Source organism: Colletotrichum tamarilloi (assembly GCF_030869305.1).
Source record: "Colletotrichum tamarilloi strain Tom-12 chromosome Unknown Scaffold_93.1, whole genome shotgun sequence".
NCBI lineage: Eukaryota > Fungi > Ascomycota > Sordariomycetes > Glomerellales > Glomerellaceae > Colletotrichum > Colletotrichum tamarilloi.
Window position 1 is genome coordinate 49125 of NW_026849476.1, and position 19708 is coordinate 68832.

A 19708-nucleotide genomic window follows, 5' to 3' on the forward strand; every position below is an offset into this window, starting at 1 on the left:
AGGAGCAGCAGGGGTAAGCCAAGGGTAAGAGTGAGATGCAGGCTAACCTGCATGATCACCACTGGATAAGGCAGACTCGCCAATACGGAATGCCTTACTAGCCTAGAGCAGAAAAAGAAGGAAAGAAACGTTGATTGAAGATGAGAAGACGTGAGAATGAGGCAACATAAGGAAGCACCTTGGTTTCATTGTTTAACGCAATCCTCAATTCCCTATTGGAGGATTCGGTCCTTACAGAGAGTATACCAAGAAGGGAAGGTCATCAGCACAACCAACCAAACAGTTCCCCGCCACCATGCACGAGGAATCCTTTGTCCGAGATGTCGCGAATGGCACATGAATGCTGACTTCCGCCGCACTCTGATTTCACTGCTGTCAACTCTTCGTATTACCAACACGACAGATACAGATGGTAGATACTGGCGGATGTAACTCGATGGAGCATCGGAGCGCATCAATACCACGGCAATCAGCCTGGGAGAAGACCCGAAACGCCGAGGATGACGACGATGATGTGAATCTGTCCCTCGAAGCAACATCCAACGACCCCGAAGAAGCATCGCAATCCCTCCTCTCCTCCCACGACACCAAACCCTCTCGCCAAGAACATCACCAACCTCGGCCAAACCGACGGAGCATCACAACAACCCACGCTCGTCTCGCCCTCCTCCTCGCAGCAACCCTTCTTCTAGGCGCCGCCCTCTCAGCCCTGGTAACAACAATCCTCACAACCCGCCTCCGCACCGCCAACACCTCCCACAGAAACGACAACACCCTCGCCTCCCCCAACGACCCCTCCTCCCGCCCAGTAACCTACCTCCAAACCGCCCCCTGCGGCTCAACACCAGCCCAAGCCCGCGCCGCAGGCTGCGAATTCGATCTCATATCCTTCAACTGGCTCCCGCCGCAATGCCACGACGCCGCCCTCGCCGAAACCTTTGAAGCGGAGCTCGTGGAAGCGGGACAACTCGCCTGGTTCACGGACGCGAACCGTACGGCGCCGTCGTTGACGAGGGAGCAGATTATGACGGGGGAGTATAGCGGCGTGTATGTGAGCTTGGGATACCATCTTCGGCATTGTACGGCCATGTGGAGACGGATGCACCGCGCGTTGATGCAGAGTCGCGGTGGGTTGGAGAGGGTTGATAGTTATATTTGGAGTTATCATCATACTAGGCACTGCGAGGAGGTGCTGTTGACGAGGTTTGGTGAGGTTGATGTAGGAGAAGTGTTTACCACGGAGGTGAGGATCAAGTATCCCGACTGCGGCGTCGTCTTGGGGCCATTAGATTGAATAATGATGATGGTGAAGTTGTTTCCGAGATCGGTTATGCTGGGTGAAGAATTCCACAGAATATTAACCTCATTTCCCATCATCTATCGTCATCTTGGCAATCATCTCCGCCCCCTCACTCGAAATCCAACTCTGCAAACTCGCCTCCTTCTCAACTTTCCTCTCCTGCCTCGTCTTCAACCTCCACCCCTCCCCGTCCTTCTTCTCACCACCACCAGGCGGTGTCACCTTGGGCTTCGCCAGCAACTTTCTCGAAAACGGTATCCGCCAAATGTGCGGCCCGACCTCCGTCCCCGTCACCCGGTTCGTCTCAATCACGGTCCTCAGCCTCTTGGCCGCCTCCCAGTTCGACGTCACCGTCGTCAGCTTCGCCTTCCACCCGTACAGGAACGACGAAACGTTCATGGCGTTCAGCCCGGACCCCTTTTTCCCGACGGCCAGCGCGACGGCGGGGAGTTGACCCTCCGCTACCATTCGCTGCGCATCATCCCATGAGACAGAATCAACGATCTGCACGGGGAGGCGTAGATCCTCGGGGACAGGGTAGACAGAGAGTTCCTGGAGCAACCTCACTCGCCGCGCGCGATCTCGATCTGTCTCCTCTGCCTCGGCAACCTCGCCCTTCTCAAACAATATCCTCGTCCTAGCCTTCTCCTCTTCCGTCCCAATATCCCCCACGATCTTGAGAAACGTATCCGCCGCCTCCCGCGTACACACCAGCGTCCGGCCGGTGATGGCAGGATACAACGTATTTACCAACCGCGGCCCATTCTCAACCTCATCCGTCGCGTCGATCCGATGCTGCTTCGACCTCAACAGCTCCGAGTCCGGTCCAATAGCCATATGACTGAAATCCGACGCCAACGCCATGAACACCGAACAATCCACATTCACCGTCGCCGTGAAATCCTTGTAATAGTCCGCCTCCACAAGATTCGCAATCGCCTCCTCCAACGGCGGTGTCGCCTCCGTCAAGATCCCAGGACCATTCGCAGTCTCAACCACAAGATCCACGTCCCCGCCGCCCATCTTCCGCACCAACCTCAACAAATGATCCACGGCGTCATTCTCCCCCTCAGATACCCTCGACATGAGTATCCTTACCCTCGGCCTTCGATAATCCTGATATGACGTCCTCGCCGCGGCAACCATGTGCCTCGCGACCTTGGCGACCTCGATACTATCCTCCGTCTCGTCCCTCAAAATCTCCAACATGGCCTCGTCCGCGCCCTCGTCCTCGAAATCCTCCTCCCAATCCCATCCGGCGTCCGCCATCTCGTAAAACAGCCTCCGCTCCGTCGTCGTCACGACTTTGACCCAGTCCGCGCCGCCATTCACGACTAAATCAATCACGGCGCTCACGCTCTTCCCGCCAACAGTCTTGTAGCTCAAGTCCCTCCTCATCCCCGTAAGCTCGCAACACCTCTTCGTAACCTCCCACACCGTCTCATAAAACTTGTAATTCGACGCATCGAGCCTCAACCGGATCCGACTATCCAGCGCCTCGGTATCAACTCCTTCCTCCTCGCCACCATCATCATCATACGCCGCCACCATCTTCTCAAGATGCTTCTTCTCAGAAACAATAAGCCGTTCAAAGAACCCAAGCCCCGGAACAGCCTGGTTCCACGCCACAGGCTTATGCCCTGAAGCTGGCCGCCTCTCGATGGCGGCCTTGAGCTGCTCAAGCTCATCAAGTAGAACCGTGATGCGGTGGATGATGAACTGGCATTGCTGAAGCAGTGAAGTCTCGGGATCCGGCCCGAACTGCGGAAAGATTGCCATGCCTTCTGCTCGGCGACGGAGATGCAGGTGGGCAGATTCCCGGTGCTGGCGGGCGTAGATGCAAATTTGATCCTGCGCGGGGTCAATGATGGTCTTTCAAGGGCATGGATGATAAGTTACCTTGGCGCTCTTGAAAGAGAGTTTTCCTATGCCCACGTGTCAACTCCCCGTGCCTTGCGCAGTTGGACAGTCAAACTTCGGTGAAAACTGACGGGTATGACTGATAGATAAACGTTGATACAATGGCACAGCGCCGGGCCCGTGAGCAGAATAGGCAGCTAAAGTGTGTGGGTCCGTCTGTGGGGCTCCGACGCGGGGCCGAGAACCGGACCGCGAATAGAAGTCTGAGCATGGGACGGTGAAAAGGAACAGTTCTCTCACCAAGCATTCCACACTCGGCAGGCAATTTATCCATATGAGCGGTTGAATGGCGAGCAAGGCTTTGCGCCGACGTCTTCGCATTGCATTAATCTTCCTCGCTGGCGTCCAGCCAAGTCATGTTCATTAAGGCGCATAAGCCGCCATCCGATCCCCATCATACAATGCGCCCTTCATCCACTGTGGCCATGCAAGGCGAACCTCAGCGCCCATCATCCAATGCATATCGGCGCTGTCGTCTAATCAATGGCAGAAAAGGTATAATGTCTCGGTCCAATGCTTCCATCTCAAACATGAACCACAGTCTAGAAAACAGTACCGTCGCTATCGATCAAAATTGGCGGTTCTTTCGTGTTGGGTCTGCTTAACTCTGCCATCTCACGACCTCCCTGGAAGATTGTATTAGCGACACCTTCGAAAATCTAACAGTTCGGGCGAGCTTACCTTCCAGCTTCCGGCTTCGAGTATTTGCGCGAGAGTCAACTGATTGCCCTTCAGGTCGTTCTTCATGTGCTTGTTGACTTCTGCGCAAAGCCTATCCAGGAAGCCGACCGTGACACCACGCCACTCGACTATCACGTCGTCGCTAGGCTCAAACATTGGTGCAACTTCAACTGGCTTGACGTTTGTCCTTCTGCAGTACTCGTCGTAGTGCTCGAGGCCTCTCTCGGAATCGCCTGCCTTTAGCGTAAGAACTCCCAAGTCGATGAACAAACCGCCGTTGCGGTACTCAGGCAGGCCGGTGAGGAGTTCAACGCCAGCAAAATGGATGCGAAGTAGTGACTGCATAGGCTGCATCAGACTGTAGCAGAGCCACTGTGTAAGCTTGTGGAACGGCAGAATAGACTCCCATGCCGCGGTCGAGTTCTGGGCAGACGGCGGGAATGGTGAGAATTGTGAAGTCGTCGGACTCTGCGGTGGTTGCGGCATTGATTGGCAAGGCCAGGCATCGCCGAGAGATACGCCATTAATCGAGGTGCGGGAAGCTGGCCAGATGGGCATAAGGCCGTTCATTAGGAGATTCCACAATGTAGGGAGAATCACAATGGGCATCGAAGAAGCTTGAGTCGAGGGATGCGATAGGAGATAGTCTGAGGCGGGTCAGTTCAGTCCTGGCACCTCATTTCCACCGGACTCGGAGAGTTGTCAACTTACCAACCATGTGACCTGGCCGTCCGCTGTCGCCAAAGTATTCCCGCTTCTCGGTCAGGGCATTTGCTAGCCGTTGGAGCAATTGTGTCCTGCCTTCAATGCCTGCCATTTCGTTGCCCGGTTTCGACTGCAAGCCTGCAGATACCCTCTCTACTGTCAGGTTGCGCAGTGCCTCCTTGTCAACCTGGAACTTGTTTCTGCTGTCGCTGGAGAAAAGACCCTTGACGACTGTCAGTGAACGCACGAGTCCACCAGAATCGTGAAATAGACTTACACTCTTGAACATCTCCAAGCTGGCTACGGCGATGCCTTCTGACCGGCGGTATATGCGTCCGTTTTCGGTGCTCTTGTAACTCCACTTTGTGCCTGCGCCAGCGTCGAGAAGCACACTCACGAGGAAGAGGTCGATCATGCGCCGACACTTTTCGCTGTTGTCGACATCTTCGGGGAATGTGGAAAGAAGCTGTGCAATGCGGTCACGACCGCCGACACAGAAGTGCTGGTGTCTTCCGTGGCTAGGAATCGAATTGTACGGGGCGTCGTAGTCTCTCTACAGGGGTTTGCAAGGTCAGTATACTGCTATTTGCTGACCCAAATAGCGTGTTGGTGGGCGGTGCCAGGGCACGCAAACACCTGCAAGCGCCCCAAGGCTGACTCGTACCTTGATGATCTGAGAGACGAACGTCACAACGTCTGGGAACTTGCGCATGTCCACGTCAAAGTGCTTCAATTCGTTGCGGATCGCCTTGTCCGTGACAATCTTGTTTCGTTCTCTAACCGCCCCCAAGCTCCTGAGGTATCCTGCCGGGTCAAGCTGCGGGTCAGGAGGACGCGGCATGTCGACCTTGGGTATCGAGGTAGGCGAGAAAGGCGTCAAAGGCGTGCCGGGCGTCGTGCTCGTTCCGGAAGACCTGTTCATTGTAGTGCTGCGTGGCGGTGGTGATTTGATGCTAGAAGCACCAGAGGCGATGCTCACGTTTGACGTGTTGATCGATGGCTTGCCCGAGGCTTTGGGGGCCTTTTCCTTGCGAGAAAAGAGGCCCATTTTGGCTGAATGGGTGACCGCTGGGTCGAGGGGCTCGTGAGATGGCGGTTGGTGGGGTTTCGCTGGGGGGGTTCAGGCGGTGCTGAATTGAACTGAACTCGGTTCAAGGCGAAGCTTCCGAGTGGCCAGCTGGTGGTTCGAACTTTGGCCAGCTACAAGCTGTGCAGTGGCGACACAGGCCTGTTGCGACGATCACCGTGGCCGGGGGGTGCTTCGCTTCCGGATCCGTCAGGTGAGTGGACAGGCGTGTTGTCCTTATTCGCTTGGCCAACGATGCTGAGATGGCGAGAGAGAGAGATTCGGAGGTGGACGACGTCGATTTGCAGCAGCGGCGGCGACAGCAGTGGGAACAGCAGTAGGAACAGGGACAGAAGGGAGGGGAGACCAGAAGTTGATAAGTCGAGGGTCTGCCACGCAAGTTTAATAGGGGGCGGTTTTCTGGACTTGCGGGGAACAATATCAGCAGTCTGCTTCTGGAGCCGTGAGCAGCTGGTTGCGCACGAAATGTCCAGGCCCTCTCTTGTGCTGGGGGGGCTTGTCTTGTCGTGCTTGTCGGGGGGAGGGCTACTCTGGGCTCAGGGACCGATTCCCTTATTGGTGTTAGAGTTCTGGCCGACGTCGATCTGGATCAGGGATACCCGCTGGAGCTAGATGAACTGCTTTTGGCCTGGTTAGCTGGAAAAATGTCGAGCCACCTTGAGCCATTCCCACTGCGCCCACGCCGGACACAGACAATGAACAGACACGCAACCGCCGGAAAAATGGCACATGAAGAAAAAGAATTGGGGCTAATTGGGGTGGCATGGTAAGAGGATAGTTATGCAGACAGTGGCAGTAGAGGCGTGTTAATGAGTAAAGGGCGACATGCGGTCCGTAAAGTAGATAAGGCAAGCTGCTGCCGCGTTTCCTTTCTTTGTACACTTTCCATGTGTCTGTCTTGTACATGAAGTCCTGTATCCGTACATTCTGGATCTACCTCGGACTCTTGAAGTTCGCCATCGTGGGGCACACTGGCTCGCAACCTTGTTGTCGGCCATCTGGCACACCCCTGGTGCCCCCTCGCAGCGCTATGCAAGCAATGATCCGGGGCATTTGCCAGGAACGCAGAGCATAGACATTGGGTGCGAATTGCGGCTTTGCGGGAGGCGGGGAAATGACTGGAAGGAGGGTCTCAACACTTACGGATACTTGGATCACCTCTGACGTGCTCTTTTCAGTCTTCTCTCAGGAGGTGTGGGTCAATGAAGCAGCAATTGATGTTTTCTAACAGGTGGTCTGTCGCAAAGGGTCTCGTCCTGTGTCTCGGTGGTGTAGCTGGCTGCCGTGGCGCGTAGAGAAGGAAGCACGCAGGCCGTTGGGGCGCGACAATGACGAGTGCAGCAGCAGTAGTAGTATATTGAGACTTGAAAGTGAACGCCGAGACGGGGTCGATATTGGCGTTGGATGTCGAAGTCCACCGGGACTGTGAAGCTGGATCTCGGACGGTGGGGTTGGCTTTGCGGAGAGAGATTTGGCAGCGGGAGCGAGGGCGATAAAAATGATATCCGTCCGTCGACCGGATCTGAGCTAGGCCAAGCGGGATCTCAGAGGCGTCCAATGTTTGCGGTAGTGGAAATGAAGATCAATATGCGGCCAGTCTAGCAGGGGATGCAGGCGCGGCAGAGTTGCTTGACACCACGGAACTTTCAGAAGCTGAGTGAGAGAAAAAGCAACCTCTTGGAGACAGCGCGGCCAACAGCACAACGTCAATGGCCAATCGGGCTCGGGTAAGAGGCGAGCGGTATCAAGCTTAGCCTCTCGGAGGCTAACCGCCGTCTATATCGGGTGAGGTGGTAGCGTACGTGTATGATGTTGAGACAATGCGACAGACGGGCCAGGTGGGTGAGGCCAATGGTGCTGCTGTATTAGATGGAGTTAGATGACAACGTCTCTGGTGTAAGGAACTCTCTGAAGAGGCTGCAGATGCTCCGCGCAGGGTGTATCGTGTTGACAATGAGGTAGGAAGAGAATGCCCAGGGAAGAGTACAGAGGACAAGAAGAGGTGCGAGTCAAGAGGGAAAGACTCCTCCAGCAAAGTGGGCGGATGTATCTGCAGAGGGACAAGATGAATGAAGGAAGCTCTGTGTGACACGCGGATTGTCGATTGGGGACGATGCGCGGCCCAGGCGAGGCCAGGAACGTGGGGACAGCCGTGGGTGTGTGAGGTGGGCGTGGATAGAGAAAGCTGCGGCGAAGCAAAACAGAATACCTCAGGTACTCCGTACTCTGTCCGTACGGATACTAAGCAGGCAAGTAATGTACCTTGCGCCGTGCGGATACCTCACCCTACCTTACCTCAAAGCTGGGACAGGATGGGGCAGAAGGAGGAGCAGAACGACGGACGAGGATCGGATGGCATAAAGGCAAGCCGAGGAAGACAAGGAGCAAGATGGGGACGGGGCAAGATGAGGACGGTTGATGGGATGGCAGACTTGGGGGTCGTCGCGGCAATAGAGTCAAAAAGACGAGCGAGAGAAAATATCGAAAAAGAGCCACCTTGACTTACTGCGTACGAGTTACGACCTTGCAGATGGATACAAATGCAACTGAATGGATCTTCTTGGGTCGATAGGTCGGGGTCTGTCTGCAGCTCTGACGACCGGGAATAGCCCTCCCTGGTCTACGGTCTCTTTGCTTTGTTTTTTGTCTCCTTCCAACGGGAAAAAGAACTGTTTGCCAGTGCGCTCTCGGCTTGGTATATCTCGCGTCAAGAAGAAACAAATGGAGCGTACGATGGAGAAAGTTTCTGATGGAGTGAAATCGAAAACTTGGGATGAATCTTGGTAATTTCAGACTGAATCAACCTGAGAGATGGGAAGGAGAGAAGGAAGGAAGGCAGCACAGTACGTACCGGGGACTTGCCTCGCACCCGACTCCATCCTTCCCGTTCTTTCCACACCACGTAACGTACCTTCCTACCTTCCTACCTTACCTACCTTCCGGAGATGCTCCATGAAGCATTCGAAGCACCTTCCTCGGGATATGAGGGCGGCCGAGATACCTTACTTGAAGAAGTTCCCAGGTACCTACCTTATTGAGACGTGAGGAGGTACCTACCCATCCAGTAACCTTTCTCTTGCGTCAAATCCCGTACTTTTTCCATGCCTGATTTCTTTCTCATCATCCCAAGTTCAATGGACCCCGTGATCTCACCTAGTAGGCTACTACAGACTCATCTCGCAAGGGACAGACAATGGTCCCAAGGCCATCAAACCGATCTTCAGACAAGTCAGACTCGTCCCCGACCTTGGGGACGGCACGGGAAGGAAGCCACGAGACTCCAGAGTCTGGCGGGGGCGTTGCAGGGAATCCTGGACCAACATACAATGAGGGACTTTGCCGTCTTGCGTCTGCATCCAGGCATATCCACCAATCAATACTCCATACAAAGATCTTGGTAAATGTACATCTCGAGTTGAGTTGTCATGGAAGTATGCTGCCGTCTGCATATGCCTACACTAGCAGACTCGCGAGTCGCAGAGGGCCCATGTCGAAATTTCGAGGTACGAGGCTCAAGGCTCTACGTAGTAGCTGCTCGGACATGGAGAGAGTCTCCACTTGATCACTGTACCTGAGAAGCTGCCACAGTGTGTCGGTTCCGATTCTCCTCAAGCTTTCAGTGCATGGAGCCACTGGATTGGAATTAGGCGAAAAAAGTGTCGTCCAATGTCTGCAGCCCGCTAGACAGCCCCGGCCAGGGTGGGTCCTCGGCTCCACCAACGCGGACTTTGGACAATTGAACACCGGACGGTCTGGCCAACAGGCGGAAGGCTTGCGGTTCCACACTCGTCCCGCGAAGTACGTTCAGGGTACTTCAGTACTTGCCTCTACGTACCTATCTTTACTGAGTGTCCACCTTTCAACGCATCTTCCAATTCAGATGAGTATTTTCTTCCACTTCGCTGTTTATTTCCAGACGCAAAGATAGGTGCATACCAAAGGCCCCTTTCATGGTCAAACAAGTCGTTATCTCCGCTACTCATCTCTACCGCAACACTTCCAGAATATTGAGGCGCCATTAGCTTCCACATTCAGATACATGGCATCGACGCCCGAGGGAAGCCACCACTGGTGCACCTTCCATCACCTCCCTCACCTCGATGAATGCGCAGACCGATTGACCGAGGTACTCACAGTGTCTTTTTGGTGCCGTCATCTTCCCCAGATCATCACCTAACGGATACCCATTCATCCATCACCCACCCGTCCATCGTCATCCTCAATCACCACGCCACCAACAACGACCAACACCACTATCGCTGCGACCTCACTGCTGATCTGGCCCACCTCTGCAAATCACCAACTGATTCAGTTCCTCATCTGCACCCAAAGCTTACTCTCCAGCCAGCCTCCAGGGGACCTCATCTCTTCTGCATGCGCCTCGTCAAGCAAGGGACCCCCCTCCGGAATCACTCCCGGCGGGCCATGACAATGTCTTGACTCTTGCTACTGCAGCATCATCATGCTCCCTCCTCGTTGCTCAACCACGCCTCATACCTGCGAGACTGCGACAAGTCATATCAACACTGCGGCGCCCCAATAGAGGGCCACGATCCATGACACTTGCTGCAACGCCCCAATGACGGCTGCTGTACCCATACAGTGTGATCGATAGACGTGCTACGATAGAGCCCGGCAACCGATGCTTTTCGTCGAGATTTTCTCTCCTTCTTTCTGAACCCATCCATGCTTTGTATGGATGGACAGACTCCAGTCGAGCTGTAATCATGGTACGATCGTTCCATAGGTCCCATATTCAGAGCCGGGGGCGCTACGGAAAGCTCCCTAGTCACCAGTGGAACGCAAAAACTGACCAACATGGGGCTCTAGAGGCCGAGGCGAAAACGTGCCCAAGCACACAAGAAAACGCCTAGCTCTACACAGCTGTAGCGAGTTTGCCGCTGCCTGCAGCCCAGCATGCCCCTCGACTTCGCTGTGTGCTCATCATGCTCCATTACGACCATAACTCGCCCGACCCTTGGGGCAATGTCGATTTCTAGTGGTCCTTAACGAGTCGATTGCTGCCATGGCAAGCTGGTAACAATGCAAAGTCGTGGAAACCAACATGGGGGGTTTGGGGGCCAGGCGTGGCAGAAAATCACATCGCGGCGCGGAGAGCAGTAAAAGCCCTGCTAAACGTACTGAGGCCATGCATTACCTACATGCGCCCACCGTCGTGTGTGAGCGTCGCCGGCATCTCGGAACCACATCCTGCTCTCCGGTCCATCAACCACGGCTCACACTCGCCTCCTTGCCTGCTTCGCGGCTTCGGTTGGTCGAAAATGTGATGCCCTGGCTGCTAAATGCCTATGCAGTACGGATCACAGTCAGCTCCAGTCTGGTTCTGTCCCGTAAAGTCCCCAGCCAATCATTCGCAACGCGTCTTCGCACCGGGCCGAGCAGCAGGAAACCTGCGAAATAAGCGTACGCCGTACCGAGGTCGAGAGAAGAGAATTCAACCAAGTCGGCTGCCTAGAGTTGGTCGCCGGCTCGCCGTTACCCCTTCTCCACCTATGTCTGCCATTCTGGTTCGTGGACGGTGGTTGGCAAAGGAGAAGGTTGTTTGCTCCCGAGTCCCAGATGCAACGTCGGCCGCCGCGCATACATGCAAGTCCCAGGTCCATCTCACTTCGGCTACTTGGTCCTGCAGCTGACCGCAATCGACACTCGGGCTTGCGGACAGGCAAACAGGAAAGCAAACGGCCCGGTAGGGAGTACCCTCGAGGGTCTCTCCCAAGAAAAAATCTCAAAAAATTTCTTCTGTTGTCTCTGGGGGCCTGGAAGGTTCAAACTGACAGTATCCTTACCAGGGACCTGGGCTCTGTGGGATGGGAGGATGGCCGGTCTGTGTTGCAGTGCAGCCGAAGTCTGCAAGGTACGGGAGACTGTGCACGTTTCTGGAATGGCCCGGACTTTACTAAGTAGCTGCATGCCGCAGTGCGCCGCCCTACAGACTCGAAAGTTGAGAGCCAAAGAGCAGACTTCAGACGTTCGCATGGTGGTTGTGGACAGTTGGCAGCCATTTGCTCTAGTGGTGCCTCGCAACGTTTTAGCATTGGGCCACGGGCCGCAGCGAGCTGTTCGCAGAAATGAACCAACTACCAATCCCTTTTGCTAAAAGCCTGCACTACCTACGGTGTACACTGGCAACCAAGTAATCGTACGAAGTACGTCTGCGGCACGGCGTAAGGTCACATCGAGATGTGCATGCGCAGACAGACTCTAGCAACTTACCGTCACATCGAGGACCTCGATTGCATCAAGCACCTGCTTTCTCTACCGGATGTTCTATGACGCGACGCAGGACGGCTTCACCTCTTCTGTCACAGCCCACGGCCTTTCCCGGTTCAAAAGAGCCATGGAGCTCCCACCTCGTCCTTGGGTATTCAATGGAGGCACAATTAGTCAAGTACATCCCTAGAACGCGCACCAACCAACCAAGTGCCAACCAACGCATGAGACGCCACAAACTCCAAGGGACGGACTTGAAAGCACAAAAACGTGTCGAGACCGGGATGAAAGGAGCCTCGTGTGCACTTTGCCTCGTGTTCTCGGCACACAAGCACGGACATCCGGACCCTTGGGCGTTTGCTCAACAACAAATAGACGTCTCAAAAATCACTTTCTGCAAATTCGTACTACGAAACCGAGGTGAGAGGACCATGATGATTGACTCCTGATCATCTTGTTACTCCGTAGAGTGATGGAGCTTCGCCCCTATTGCCTACCGAGTTCATGGCTCTCTGGCTTTCACTTGCGCTCAGGACCTTCAAAGAGGATCCCTCCGTTGTGGAAACACGTCGATCCGACCGCGCTTGGCGTTGCTTCTGACAGCTTGCTCGGTGGACGCCAAATTCAACGACAGATCAGGACAGTCCGTGTTTGCGGCACGACAGCCTGACATAGTTTTTGCTACTAGGCCCTCAACGCAGCAGCACGGAGACGATAACGTATCATGACATCTGGTAGAGCCTCAAACTAGAGAAAACTCAGTGTCGCTCATCGGCTCGTGCCACTTTCTTCACCACACCGAGTATGATCAGGCCCACTGCACTCCTCCTATATCCTTTCAATGCTCCCATCACGACGCCGCCCTTGGCCCGGTCATCGAGGAGCTTAGGCCCAAGGATGCTCAGTGTTGCCCTGGACCCGGCCCCCAAGGATGGCCCAGCTTCTCGAATTTGAAGAAGAGCCCCAGACCGAAGGCGGCTAGCCGGAAAGGGAAGCTGCAAAACCAATCTTACAATTTAAAATCGCCTGTTGAACTTTGCCATGTTCTTTGTCCCATGCGCACTTCAGCATGGCTCCGCTCCCGGCCTGCCTCTCTGTCGACGATATTTCTGCTTTCGGGTTATCTCGCTGGGCAGCTGGACCTCCTTTTCGCCTCCCTGCCAAGCCCACCTCGAATACGCAAAGAGGCTTGCTGGTTGACGAGGGCGCACGCCTCCTCTAACACGTTTCCGGAGAAAACTCCGCCTTGCGCGACGCTGCCACGAGGTGGCCATGCTGAGCGCACCGAGGGTCTGGTTCGATGGCGCTCGCTCCCAAGTACTCCGTTATGACATTGCGCATTTGTGAGATCAGCTGTGTCCTATGCCGGCAGTTGACCCAGTCGTATGCGGCGCTGGCATGGCTGGCCAGTGCAAAGCCTGTGAGACATATCCAGCACGATGAGTAACTAGTCACCGGTCGGCGCGACCCTACGATCACCAGGGAGAAGATCTGCCAGTTTAGTGATCAAAGGTGTTCGGCGTTCGCCCACCGGTCCAATTTGACGTTGTTCGGTCATTCGGCGAACGCCCAGTCTATTGCTTGGGACATTTGACGTCGTCACTAGACCGTGTCTCACTTGTAGCCGGAAGAAGCTCAGACCTTTGGTGTCGTCGATCACCACGGTGTGTGTTTAGGGATTATGACGGGATGCCATGTGAACAAATTCCTCGATATCAGGACAACGAACGGTCATCAGAGCACCCGGTGCCGGAATATGTCCTATCCAGACTCCCGTCAAAGTCTCGGAGTGCCTGTTCACCATGGCAATACGGGATTCAGGGAGCGCGATGGCATCGCCTCCCGGCTTGCGGACGTTCAGAACCACATCCTACGCCCACAGAAACCATTACGGGGTCGAGATGATCAAAAAGATGGACGATCTGGGAATCGAACCCAGGACCTACCGCATGCTAAGCGGTCATTATACCACTAAACCAATCGCCCATGGCATGATCTAGCCCGGACTTGAACCGGAGACCTTCAGTGTGGCAGAGCGGAGAGACACAAGGCTCTCGTACTGTTAGACTGACGTGATAACCAACTACACCACCAGACCAGTTATTGTTGCAAGCGGGCGCCGGTTTCTGCATCCTTGGCTGCGCGAGCGCGAGGTGGTGTGGGTTGAGGGTTGCAAAAATTTGCAAACGGCTTTGGCAGGGTGGGTCGGGACGGGAGGTCCCTTGCGGTGGAGGTCGGAGCCGACCGCCGTCGACCGCAGTGGAGTTGAGTTCCGACGAACTTGTCGCTATTTTTAGGAGTAACGGAACGACCAGACGAAGGTTAATGTCGACGCGGAATGAGGATATGTTACCAGGGCGCCTTTCTTCCCTCAATGTTGGAAACACCACTGGCTTCTGGACTTGGGTATTATGGTTTCGACTTGACTGAAATGGACAAGTAAGTTTATGTGATGGAAACGACTGCTGTGAGATTAAATTGCTTCCAAGGTAGCTTAAGATATCATGCGCAGCATTGCCTTTTAATGTCGGAGACGACACCCTGGCATACTCACACTTGTCGCTCTCAATAACTTCCTCAACTTGGTTACTCTGATCACGAGAACGCCTAGGCCATCGTTCAGAGTCGAAGTAGTTGGTTCTTCTTGATACACCACACCAGTCTTGCCACGAATGGCTTGCTAGTGGCTCGCCGCCTCAAGCCGTTATCTCACTTCAGCGATCAACTCGACTACGTTTATAGTTTGCGAGACTCGGATAGACTAGCCCTGAAGACCCTGTGCTGCTACAAGTATCAACCGCAGGTGCTCTGCTGAGAAATCGGGAGCAGGGCAGTCAACGGGTGGGCGAGTCCAAACGGCGGACGGGTAACAGGCGATGATGCTAGGGCAAAGTCTCCACTGAGAGAGGGCTGAGATGGTCGTGAGATTTGTACATGGACATGTCGTGGCATTTCACAGTAAAAGATCTCGCCCATCGTTGACCAATGGAAGTCTCTGTCAGGCTGTAGTCCGAAATGCCAGAAGATGCGATATATCGTTTGCTGGTGGGCCATGGAGAAAAGTATAGTACGGAGACAACATTAGATAATAGGTAAGAAGCCCCATGCCATGTTCTCGCCTCACGTACCTATTCGATGCCAGTGAAAAAGTCTGATGACTGTGGTGGAAGGAGCAAGGTAGAAGGGGTTGCCCAGGTGACGTGCCGGGTACCCAAAACAATCACCACCAGCACCCTGAGGAATCACGATCCCGTCTCCGCTACGTGTATTCATCCCATCCCTCGGCACTAGGCCATTGCCACAAGCAGGAAGGGTATATACCCCCCTTCAAGTCCAATTCCGTCACCAGCACAGCAGGCGCCCTCTAGGTCGGGGGTCAGGTCAAACTGTGGCGTGGGTGGTGGAATGGTTCAAGGTCAACGGTCAACTTTAACGCCAACCAGCCTACTCGACGACAGGCTTAGCGAGTACCCGAGTTCGAATCCCAGCATGAGCGCCAGAGATGTAGCCCCCAAATCGGCACCGGGGGGGTGAACTCTTTTGTCAGTTGGTATTGAGTGTTTTGATTATTTTTAGCTTCTGTAAACTTTAGATTAGATGTTTATGATGAATGTGACTCAGGGAGTTGATTCCGACACTTGGCATTCTACGTTTCTCCCGCGACTTGTCTACGGTGGTTACCTGATGGTGACTGGTCTAGCGGCAGGTGCCTTGCAGTATGCCCTTATCCCACGGAGATGCTTTCTTATACACTCATATCCCAGAGTGTCTGCTGAATCATCACCGAGTCTAGTAAAGTGAGGCCACGCAGCTCGAAGTTGGAGAGAGAACCATGGCCGATGTCTTTCTCGTCACGTCCAACTCTTGTGCTAATGTATGATTTCTTAGCCCAGGAAAAGTATGTTCGAGTCTCCATAACGACGGGAAGAGAGCTGTCACCTAAGAGCGGTTGGGCGAGAAAAGCGGGAGGGGGACTGGAATCAGAAGGTGACGCTTCTCATTGATGGCCTTTCATCTATGGTATCCAGAATTGTCAGTGACATGCAGTCGTCGCTCGGAAGACTAGGATTAGACCTGGAATTTCAACATGGATGTATCGTAACGGCTATCCTCGCCAAGACGGCCAAAGCCAGAGAAGCCCACGACCTGAAGGCTACTGTGACGATGTCAGTACAAAGACCAGAGGCGCCAAGTCCGTCTGCATGCGCATAGAATGAAGCCGGGCCGATGGGGAACTTGGCTACGGGCCCGAACATGAAGTCGACGACTCTTGGTGCTTGAAATGTTCATTCGGGACTAGACGAGGTGTGTAGAAACATCCATGACTCCAAGCACCTATTATCCATCGACGAGATAATGTGAAAACATCACTTCTGGCGGCCATCTTTGCTGATGGGTATCTCACAGCGGTGAATGAGTCACGTGCATCAAATTCTTGTGAGCATATACCAAAGATATCTCCTCAGATGGAGCGACTTTGAAATGTTCGCGTGTGAGTACCTTATGGGCCGAGGCAGGGCGAGAACCAGAGGGCCAATACCTTCGGACTACTTCACATATCTTGGTGGATGCCTTGAATGGCACATATCTGAAAGTCAAAAGGAGCAGAAAAGCAAAAGCTCAGGTGCCCAGTTCGTGAATTGAACTGGACCCCCTACGAAATCCTCCATCTATTGCGACTTCTCGAGATTTCATACCAAGTTCGTTACTAACGGACCAGGGCGTTATACCGCTCGACCATGGGGATCGATTGGGCTTGGTTGACGAAAGAGCGACCTCGATCTGGATATAAGGCAAGGCAAGGCAGGCACCAGGGAAGTCATAGGAGACATAGAAAGAACGATCCTGTTGGAGGCGCGGGTTATGAATCGAGGCAGGTACGGTCACCGACGGGAAGCAGGTACGGTCAATGAGCCACCACCTCTCGCTACCTTCCTCATATGCCTCAGGTACCTAGCAGGAAGGAGATGGAAGGGTAGTTGATCATCCTCTTGTCTCATGCTATCACAAGCGAAAGGGGCAGGTGGTCAAGTGGTTAAGGAGGCGCCAGTGGAATCCATTCTTCCTTGACCGCCCTCAACCTTCGCTCAATGCTTTTGGTTCAATTCCCTATGAATGACCTTTTTTTTTGCCCTCTGTGAGTATTACGCCTCAGGAATAGCTCTCGAGTATCGAAAGTATGCGGCCTGGTGATATTCCAGTGTATGAGACGTCGAGAGCAAGGACGGATTGGGCTTTGCATTAGCCGTGACGCATCTGAATGCTGACGACAATAAGGCTTCAATGCTTCATATTATTGGCATACATATCTTCACTCCAAGATGAGAAACTAGCCGAAAGGCAGTTTTGGAGTCCTGGATAGGTAGCCCTGGACGTTTCATGGGCATCATTAGTCGCAATTCACCGTGATCGGCGACATGAAATTTAGGAGAGTAATTCTCTATTATTGCATTGTGGCAGCATGGTACCCAGATGATTTGTCTTTGTTCTACACCCATATGGTACAGTATCTCAAAACTCCTTCTCTTCCACAAAACTCGGGAGTTTCCGTCCGTATTCTTTTTGATATTTTACAAGTGCAAGGTACGGTGATCCCAGTCAATGCTCTTCCACCGTCTGGTACTGATCACCAGTACAACAACCCCAAAACGCAATCATTTACTTCTTCCGTGTCTCGCTCCAGAACTTCTGTCTCTCCTGCTCGCCTCTCTGCTCAGCGTACTTCTTAGCAGCCTTCTCCGCCTCGCGCTTGCGGCCGGCCTCGAGGTGGTTTCCGGCACCGCCCTTGGCGTTGTGGACGGTCTGCTTCAAGTTGTCGACGATGCCCTTGATGCTGCCGGCATCAGCCGCAGGAGATGCGGGGGCAGGAGTCGTGCGCGGGGCCTGGTAGTTCAGACGTGTGGGACCGGAAGCGATTCTGGTCGGGCCGGCTGTGGTGCCGATGGTAGGGCCGGGAGTGGCGATGGGTGTGAGGTTGAAGAGGGAGCGGAAGGCGGCCTTGGAGAAGAGCCAGTTCTGGGCGACACCGATGAGACCGGTGATGAAGAAGTAGAACTGGACGCCGGCGGGGAGGTACGAGGTGAAGATTACGGAGAGGGGTCCGAGGATGTACATCATCAGCTTTTGCTGGGCCTTGGCTTGAGGCGTGGAGTACTTGGAGCCGAGCTGAAACTCGACATGTTAGCATCTAGATTGAAGCAAGCTGGGTCGCCTGGGTTTCACGTACCTTGACCATGGCAAACATGGCCATCGGACCGGCAATAGGCAGGAGGAAGTAAGGGTCAGAGACGGTCAAATCCGTGATCCACAGGAAACCACCAGTTTCCATGCCAGGGACGGGGATGCTGGCAGCGCCGTTGAGGACACGGAACATGCCGTATCCAAAGGGGATCTGGAGGAGACCCCAGAAGGCGTTGAGGGGGTTCACGCCGGCGCGCTTGTTCAGCATGGACAGGTCGCGACGGGCCTCAGTCATGGCGGCCGAGTTACCGCTCGCCATGGCCTCCTGCATCGCCTTGCGGGTCTCGTCGTAGGCCGGATCCTGGTGGAGCTTCTGCATCCTCGCCGAGGTGTCTTGGGACTTGAGGAGCGGCTTGAACATGATGAGACGGAGAAGGATGGCCGTCGCGGCGATGGAGCCCCACCACGGCATGCCGGAGAGGACGTGGACGTGTTCGATGGCCCATTGCATCACGCTCGAAGGGCCCCAGCCGAAGTCGAGGCCGAGGGTCTTGAGGAAGCCGATTTGTTCGGGGAGATCGAGGAGGGAGGCGGCATCGAGCTCGGGAAGGGAAGAGGTCGAGGGTGCTGCGGCCTCGGGGACGACGGGTGCTACAGGTGCGGCCGGTGCGGAAGGAGGGATAGATGAAGCGGATGCTGAGGCTGCGTCGACGGACCCTGAGGGCGCAACGGGGGTAGCCGGTGCAGCTGGTGCGACTGGTGACGGTGCTGATGGTGTCGGCTGGGGCTCAGACTTGTCCCAGAGGGAGATTGCTCTTCTCGTCTCGAGGGAGCCGCCGATGGCTACTGTGCCGGCAAGGCCACCTGGTCTGAAGTTGGTCGATCTCAGTGCCGCCCAGGGCGCACTGCCGTTGCGCATCGAGGTTCCAAATTGCCGTCCATCGCCGAGTCGTCTGGGTGCCCGGGAGATCTGGTCACTGCACGTTAGTACTTGATGCGCATTGGATTCCGAAGGCAGAGGGTGGGAGAGGAAGAATGTACACTTTGGCGGGTTATGCTGCTGGCCGCTCTCGTGGAGGGCAGCGAACGAAGAACACCTCTGCTGGGCAGCATGGTGGGCAGTTTCTGAGGGAGGAGGGTTGGGAGGGTGTTGAGAATTGCAGACTGACGCTCTAGTCAGCGTCTTTCTGTCTCCAGCGCGAGTTGCTGGAAATTTTTGGGGACCTCGCCATTGGAACCGCAGACGCGCCGGGGAAATGTCGGGTGGGACGGGAAGCGGGTCCAAGCTCCGGCTCCGTTCCGCGGCCATGGGAGAGTCACTCAGGTTGAGTCTGGGGGACGAGACTCATGAAGGTCAGCATTGGATATCAATGACACCGGAAGGCTCGATTATAGCCGTGCGGTTATGGGGAAATTTGCAAAGCTGAGATTGTTGGCTAACCATCAATAAATGAGGGAACATGCTGTATTTTGGTTTCTTTTGATCCTTGCTTATGTACGACCCTCGAGTCTTGAACTCGTCACTGTAACCTGGTCCACACCAACACCATCTGTCCAAGGGCCGTACTTTGTAAATGCCTTTACTCTCCCCGTACGCCGATGCA

The 19708-nt window shown here is 54.6% G+C and overlaps 7 protein-coding genes across 7 annotated transcripts; 4 read left to right on the forward strand and 3 right to left on the reverse strand.

The window, feature by feature from the left end:
* Positions 1-436: 436 nt before the first annotated feature.
* On the forward strand, positions 437-1294 carry CTAM01_13332 (uncharacterized protein; the record flags this gene model as incomplete). The annotated part of the gene is made up of 1 exon (XM_060529336.1): positions 437-1294. One exon carries the CDS (start codon positions 437-439, stop codon positions 1292-1294), a length of 858 nt encoding a protein of 285 aa, XP_060376071.1.
* A 69-nt stretch (positions 1295-1363) lies between these two features.
* CTAM01_13333 (uncharacterized protein) lies at positions 1364-3079 on the reverse strand (the record flags this gene model as incomplete). The annotated part of the gene is made up of 1 exon (XM_060529337.1): positions 1364-3079. One exon carries the CDS (start codon positions 3077-3079, stop codon positions 1364-1366), a length of 1716 nt encoding a protein of 571 aa, XP_060376072.1.
* A 683-nt stretch (positions 3080-3762) lies between these two features.
* CTAM01_13334 (uncharacterized protein) lies at positions 3763-5654 on the reverse strand (the record flags this gene model as incomplete). The annotated part of the gene is made up of 5 exons (XM_060529338.1): positions 3763-3846; positions 3902-4548; positions 4613-4829; positions 4884-5159; positions 5271-5654. The coding sequence occupies 5 exons, from the start codon at positions 5652-5654 to the stop codon at positions 3763-3765; spliced, it is 1608 nt and encodes a 535-aa protein (XP_060376073.1).
* Positions 5655-9814: 4160 nt separating this feature from the next.
* CTAM01_13335 (uncharacterized protein) lies at positions 9815-9970 on the forward strand (the record flags this gene model as incomplete). The annotated part of the gene is made up of 1 exon (XM_060529339.1): positions 9815-9970. A coding segment is annotated over one exon (156 nt), but the record flags the coding sequence as incomplete, so codon positions are not given.
* Positions 9971-12728: 2758 nt separating this feature from the next.
* On the forward strand, positions 12729-12878 carry CTAM01_13336 (uncharacterized protein; the record flags this gene model as incomplete). The annotated part of the gene is made up of 1 exon (XM_060529340.1): positions 12729-12878. One exon carries the CDS (start codon positions 12729-12731, stop codon positions 12876-12878), a length of 150 nt encoding a protein of 49 aa, XP_060376075.1.
* Positions 12879-12979: 101 nt separating this feature from the next.
* On the forward strand, positions 12980-13255 carry CTAM01_13337 (uncharacterized protein; the record flags this gene model as incomplete). The annotated part of the gene is made up of 1 exon (XM_060529341.1): positions 12980-13255. The coding sequence occupies one exon, from the start codon at positions 12980-12982 to the stop codon at positions 13253-13255; it is 276 nt and encodes a 91-aa protein (XP_060376076.1).
* Positions 13256-17582: 4327 nt separating this feature from the next.
* CTAM01_13338 (YidC/Oxa1 family membrane protein insertase) lies at positions 17583-19413 on the reverse strand (the record flags this gene model as incomplete). Its single annotated transcript, XM_060529342.1, has 2 exons — positions 17583-18089; positions 18151-19413. The coding sequence occupies 2 exons, from the start codon at positions 19411-19413 to the stop codon at positions 17583-17585; spliced, it is 1770 nt and encodes a 589-aa protein (XP_060376077.1).
* Between the last annotated feature and the right edge of the window lie 295 nt (positions 19414-19708).